This window comes from Tupaia chinensis, unplaced genomic scaffold, assembly GCF_000334495.1.
Source record: "Tupaia chinensis unplaced genomic scaffold, TupChi_1.0 Scaffold139767_1, whole genome shotgun sequence".
Lineage (NCBI taxonomy): Eukaryota > Metazoa > Chordata > Mammalia > Scandentia > Tupaiidae > Tupaia > Tupaia belangeri.
In genome coordinates this window covers 1,454,166-1,460,879 of record NW_006199647.1, presented here as the reverse complement: position 1 = coordinate 1,460,879, position 6,714 = coordinate 1,454,166, and the positions used below count along the sequence as shown (strand labels likewise).

Sequence of the window (6,714 nt, the reverse complement as noted above, 5' to 3'; positions counted from 1 at the left end):
ACAAGCTTGCTCTAGACTAAAATAACAACACACTCCATGAGTACATCCTCCCGTCCTACACGTATGGCGACGCGGTTGTAAGGAGTGAACGGCAGACATGCCATCCACCCTGAATTCACGGCGGCTGTGAGCTGGCCTCGTGGAGTCAGGTTAGAGAGAGGACGCGTGTGCCGTCTCACAGCACGTGCCTACGGAGGCTCACGGCGGGCGGCTCGTGTCCAGCGTGGTCCCCATCAGAGAGAACGATCCAGGTGGGAGTCTATCAGGGTCTGTCCTTGCTCACCTATTAGGGTGGTGCCAACTTCTCAGCTCTGCAGACGCTGTCACTTTATTTAAAACATCTGTACCTTGGCAGGTGTGTTGTAAATAGATTTAGCACAACTTCCAGAGCTTCTGAAAGGACTGCTTTGTGGATATCGCATTTCCAGACTTTGAATCAGATGTAGAAGCTGGCCCGGGGGAAGAGCCGGGTTTCCTCGCGTGTGGACCCGCAGAGGCACTCCTCACCAGGTCCCTGTGCGCCAGGGTGCCCCGTGAGCGGGAGGAACGGGGAGGAGGGCTCTTCAGATGGCCCTTCGGTGGTCTAGAGTGGAGGGGACTGGCTCCTTCAGGGTTAAAACAGGCACTGTCTGGACTGGGGGTGCAAGGAAGGGAAAGTGTCCAGAGTATCGGGGTCACTCTGACTGTTTGCTGAAGAGTTAGCAGACCCAGGACACTCTGCAGACCCAGGAGATCTGAGAGACCTGGGAGATGTAGGAGGCCAGTGACCTAGAGGACACAGAAGACCTTGGGGGCCCGAGAGACCTCGGGGACCCGGGAGACCTAGGAGACCCGGGAGACCTTGGGGACCTGGAAACCTGGGAGATCCAGGAGATGTGGGAGACCTGGGGACCCAGGGGGCCCGGGAGACCTCAGGGACGCAGAACCCTGGAGGCTGAGATGGTGCCTCTGCACACGTCCCTAGTTGGGAAGGACGTCGGGCAGCCATAGGCAGACTCCTGAGGGAGACTGGCCACAGGGACCAGGGTGGTGCAGATTCCTGTCCCCCACCCTCCGAATGTGACCTCAGTTGAAATAAAGCGTCTTGGCAGGTGGCACTGGGTCGGGGTGAGCCAAGGCGATGCTGGCCGGGCTTCTCGAAGCCTGATGAGAGCAGAGGAGCGCCCGGGAGACAGAGGCCACATGAAGATGGAGCAGAGGCTGCAGCGATGTACCAGAGGTCACCAGCCCCACCGAGGCAGGGAGAGAGGCAGGGACTGCTTTCTCCAGAGCCTCCAGAGGAACCAACCCGGGACACCTGGGCTCCAGACTCTGGCCTCCACGTGCTGAGTGGACGCGTTTTGTCGTGTGAAACCGCCAAGCTCACGGCTGGTTGGATGGAAGCTTACCAGCTCCCGAGGGCCACAGCTGAGTCTTACAGCTGGGCCGTGAGTGCCCTGGCCACCAGGGCTTCCGGAGCCTGGCAGGCGGGAGGGAACCAGGTCGGAGCAGGAAGGGCCTGGCGGGAAGTGGTTCCTGAGGACACGAACAGCATGTGGCACACACAGGCAGAATCGTGGCCAAGGAGCTGGGACCTGCTGGGCGAGGAAGCCGCGGGTGGCACAGGGAGTCGGGTGCCTCTGGGGACCTGGAGCCACCGGAAGGCCTGGGGTTTGGCCAGCAGCCTGAACATGTGGGGCGCTCTGCCCTGGGACCCGCCACCCTGGCTGGCTGGAAGGCTGGGGAGTGGGTCTCAGGGGGGTGCAGCCCTGTTGGGGTTCCTCTCTCTCTCCCGCTCCTCCCTCTCAGGAAGTAAATAAATCTAAGAGGAAAACAGGAAGGAAGCAGGGAAAGCGTGGAGGGGGCCTTCTGGAGTTGCGCGGGTGGGAGGGAGGCGGGTCGGGTCTGCCTGCAAGGAAGGTCCACTGAAGCTCAGAGCTGGGGGCGCTGACCCAGGAGTGACCACGCGCCACGGGGCCAGGGAGACTCCGAGCCACTCCCCCGACCATCCGACCCTCACCCTGTCCTGTGACTGCTTTATCTATTTTTCAGTTTTCCCAGAGCATGCATGCACCCGCCAGAGAGAGAGAGACGGAGGGAAGCGCACACCCCCATGGGGAATGGCCACCCCTCCATCCCTTCTCCATTTCTCCCTCCCAGCGTGCACCTGGCATGTTTCTCAGGTCACCACCCAAGGACTGGAACCGCTCGTGGGCCTGGTAGGATCCAGCCGCCTTCACTGCCAGGCCCGGGCTGGCCCAGAACTGTTCATTTATATATGGGAAAGGAAATGGAAGGTCAGAGAGCCCTTACAGGGCCAGGCTCCCACCTTCCGGCTGGGAAGGGAATCTCTGTCTTCCTGGCCCCTGCACTTCACTGCTCCAGCCTGAATTTAAAATATTTACTCCTAATACAACTTGGCTGTCACTCTGTGAGTCTCCACGGTCCCACTCGGGGTAGCTGCCTGTCCATCAGGGCTCAGACACCCAGACAGATCTGCTCATGAAGTCACCAGCCCTGTCGCGGGGCTCCACCCTCTAGCTCTGAAACTTCCTGGCTTTCTCATAATTCCAAATAAGTCTTTCAAGAAATTGCCATTTGAAATGTTTAATTTCCAGTACCACGTTATAAGTTTTTCAACACAGAAATTTTTAACTAGAAAAGGGGCCCGGTATTCCACTTCTCAGCCAATGGCTACCGATGGTTTTTTAATGAGCACGAGGGAAGAACATTCAAATAAGGCAGAAAAACGGGCAGCGCCAACAGTGCCCAGAAACTGCTCAGTTTGGTGCATCTTTGTCCCCAAATACAGCTATCACCAGGAACTTCTTGTCTGTCTTTCCAGAGAAAAAGCTGTGTGCATGTAGGTGCTTTCTTTCCTCTACGGTTTAGTTGCCAGAGGACACATGTGCTTGCCAGAGGCAGGGACGGCGCCCCCTGTGGGCCACACTGCAACCTCATCCTCACTTCTCCACTACACACACACACACACACACACACACACACACACACACGTGTTTTCAAGCTGGCTAGGCTACGGGCCAGCCTCGTAGGTGTCCTCAGTGAAACACCACGATGCCCGCGGCCCTGCTTCATTCCTCCTCAAACATTTATCAGGAGGCAGTTCTGATACTGAAACGTCGAGAAATATTTCTTTGGGAAGCTCTTGGGCTCCACCTGGGGCTCCCTGGCCAAGGAGCCAGGTTCAACGTGACCAACGGGTGCGGACCTCAGCCTGGTGGCTGGGTCGAGGTGGCTGCTCCCCGCAGGCTGGCTATGGAGTTGGAGCCCTGGACCCTCAGCTTGAACACACCCGGTGTGCGCCCCAATCCCAAAAGGGGGCGCGAAGGAGACCGCGGTGTGCTCGTGCCAGGGAAGGGGACGTCCTCCCTCTCCTTCTCCCCGTCGGTCTCCTTCTGGTGAGCACGCGTGTCCTCTGGCAAAGTGACACACTCACACTTTCACACTCATTCACTCACAAACACTCACTCAGACACACACTCACGCACACACACTCACACGCATTCACTCACAAACACTCAGACACACACACTCTCACACACTCACGCACACACACACGCATTCACTCACAAACACTCACTCACTCAGACACACACACTCACTCCCACACACTCACACACTCACAACAAACAAAAACACCCCAGGCCTCACATTTGCCTTGAATTCTGACAGGAGATGATGGAGGAGAAAGGGAAGGAGAGATAGAGAAGGCCCGTGGAGGGGTCTCTCCCTCTCTCCTCTCTCTCCCGTGCTAACCACAGAGAAAAATAAAAACTTTGTAACATTTCACTATGGGGTGCCTATTTCCCAGGCTGGTTGTCATGGCTGTGCCGAGTGTCTTCCACATGCAGTACAGACTGGGCATTCCTCCGGGGAGCCCCCAGAATGACAGGGCGCTACCGGCTCCCTCTGTCTACCACCACCTGCACCCGGTCTCCTCACGCAGGAAGGAACACACACTGCCTTATCTCCGTCTCCCAGGTCCACGAGCGGCCCTGCCAGCCCCTCCAGGTTCCTTGTCATCATCTCTGCCACGTGAGTGCCTGGAGCCCGGGCCCTTTGTCCTCAATCCTCCACGCTCGGCAGCACCTCGGGTCTGTCCACTTCCTTTCTCGTAACACTGTGCGACACCTTCAGGGTCTAGTAGTCACCCCACCTTTCTCCACACACAGCCGCACAGAGCAGACCAGATACCGTGCCCCAAATCCAGCTTCGGAAAATGAACAAGCGGTACCTTATCACTTGCATAAGAAACATGGTGACTCAATGAGGGTTTTTCATACGAGTTTGAAATCGATGGGTTGACTAGTAAGAATACAGAATTTAGAAACTGAACCCTTTTAGGACAGAAGACCGGTTCTTGAGCATACAAGACACTTCCTGAATTTGTTCACTCTTGACTTCTCACTTGCCTACCCTCTTTCGTTGGATCGACCATTCAATTACTCTCGCTTCCTGAATTTGCTCACTCTTGACTTCTTACTTGCCTACCGTCTTTCGTTGGATCGACCATTCAATTACTCCACAGATGTGTTGGTCCCTCTCAGAATCAGGTGTTTTTAAAACCCTCATCTCCTTGTGGGCACACCCCCCTTCCAGCCCAGTCATGCCAGATGTTTGGGCCTGGGCCTTCCCTTCACGCAACTCAGACTATAGAAGTCCATGAAATGACACCCCTACACCCAGAGAGGGGGGCCTGCAGTCTGCGGGAGTGTCAGCTCACACACCAGTTTGCTCATCAGAGGCCGTGCACTCCTCCGAGTTATGTAGTGTTTTAGGACTTGTCAAACACTCCTCTCCCTTTAATCTCCTTTACAGAGCTGTTCTTCCAGCTTCCTCCTTGGAGGGGAGTCACTTGGGATGAAATGCCCTCTTCAGACTACTGGGTGGTGGGAAGATGCACTAGAGAAGGGATTTTCCCTGCCCTCGGGGTCACCTAGTTCAGAACGTGGCCCCTCATCCCTAAGTTCACGATCACGCACACCCTGCCTTATTAGACCTGGCCTCTGGTTTCATGGTTCCTCTGGGGAAAGAAGGGCAGCAGGAGGAGAAAGCCCTCCTCCGGCAGAGGCAGGGTGTGGAAGACCTCTGGGACAGCACAGCATGGCTGCGGGGTGCAGGGCGCGGGTGGGGGCGCTTAGGCAGCAGGGGGCCCCTCAGGCGGGTCCCATCCCTTTGGCTCTGTCCTCCAACACGCTCTGTCCCACCTACCGTGCAGTAAATATGCAGAATCACTCACACACGAGCAGTTTCCCATGGGACCAGTCGGTCCAGTTCTCGGTTGGCTGCTAACTTCCTTCTCCCTTAGTCTCTGCCCACGGAGCCTTCCCCTCTGGGTACCTAAACTTCCCACCTGGTCACCCTCCCTGCCCTCTCCTCCACTTCCGGCCTGGCCGCGCTCGCCTCCCACTATCCTCACACTCAGCATCCCGGTTCTGCGCGTGACCAGGAGCTCGACGCGTCTGCGGCGTGAGTCCACGCCCGAGCTCGGGGGCGAGGGTCCCGCGGGGCCGGGACAGGGCGGGTGGGCAGGCGCGCTCCTTTCCCGTGTGACCTGGACGCGGAGAGCCCGGGGCGAGAGCTGGCAGGGCTCGCCGTTCCCAGCCGTGTGCGTGCCAAGCCCGCGGGTCCACGCGCCTCGCAGCTGCGCCCCGCACGCTGCAACTTCATCCAGACGCAGGGCGAGGCGACCCACGCGGTCGCAGCCCGGGCGCCGATGACCTCCGGGCCAGTTCCTCCCTCGGCGCCCTCCCCCGCCCCTGCAGCGGCCTCGCACAAACCCAGTTGCCCGGGGGAGAGCTCGGGCTCTGGCGCGCAGCCCCTCGCAAAGGGTTAATTTCTCCGATCGCACGAGGGGGAGGAGATTTCCCTGCAGACGAGTAGAAAGGGTGATGGACAGACGTGCGGGCACTAAGACCGCAAGGCATTCGTCTCCTCCCGCGGTGGATGCGGACGCCGGGAGGAGCGAGCCCAGCGCTGAGCCGGCAGCCGCGCAGGCAATGCTCCGCCCTGGATGTAGCTGAGGGGGAGCGACCACGGCGGCCGAGCGGCGCGGGGACCCGGGGTGGGCGGGGAGCAGACCGAGCGCCCTCCGAGCCGAGCGTTCACAGCTTCTTTTATTTTGTGTAGAGAACACGCAGCGACCCCGAAGAGCAGCCCCAATGAACATGTCAGTGCTGACTTTACAAGAATATGAATTCGAGAAGCAGTTCAACGAGAACGAAGCCATTCGATGGATGCAGGAAAACTGGTAGGTGATGCCCGCGCCCTGGGGGCCGCGGGAACTGCGGCGACGCCGGCGTGGTGGGTCGGGATTATATAACACGGACAGACGTGTGTGCAGAGGATGTCTGCGCGGCGGGGATGCCGGGCCCGACGCCCCACCTGGACGACCTCCCGGTGTCGCCCGGACGGGTTCCCGGCCTCCCGCAGCCGGGCGTGGAAGGCGGCGAGGCCCCGGCCCGCGCCGCTTGGTCCCGGTCTCTCCCTTTCTCCTTGCAGCCCGGCCTCGCTGCCCCGGCCGGTGCCTGCCTGCCAGGACCCCTTCCCCCCGCGGGCCCTTCCCGGTGGCTTAGAGAGATCGGGAGGGGTGGAGGAGGGGACGGCAGCGCGGGGATGAAATGAATGAACCGAGCGGTGCGGCCACGCCATTATGAACTTTCTGTTCCTCGAAGCGCCTCGCTGACGCGCTCCGGCTCCGAGCCGCCGCCGAAA

At 59.2% G+C, this 6,714-nt stretch overlaps 1 protein-coding gene across 2 annotated transcripts in view; it reads left to right on the top strand.

Annotated features, from left to right (window-relative positions):
* The first annotated feature begins 5,378 nt into the window (after positions 1-5,378).
* ELOVL6 (ELOVL fatty acid elongase 6) overlaps positions 5,379-6,714 on the top strand; it is a 98,143-nt gene continuing 96,807 nt past the window's right edge. Inside the window, exons 1-2 of one of the 2 annotated variants that reach the window (XM_014593155.2) lie at positions 5,379-5,469; positions 6,130-6,250. In XM_014593155.2, the coding sequence (XP_014448641.1) occupies positions 6,162-6,250 (89 nt within the window). In that variant the 5' untranslated portion in view covers positions 5,379-5,469; positions 6,130-6,161. Of the gene's footprint in view, positions 5,470-5,784; positions 5,997-6,129; positions 6,251-6,714 lie in introns of those variants that run through there. The other variant, XM_014593154.2, reaches the window with a different exon arrangement.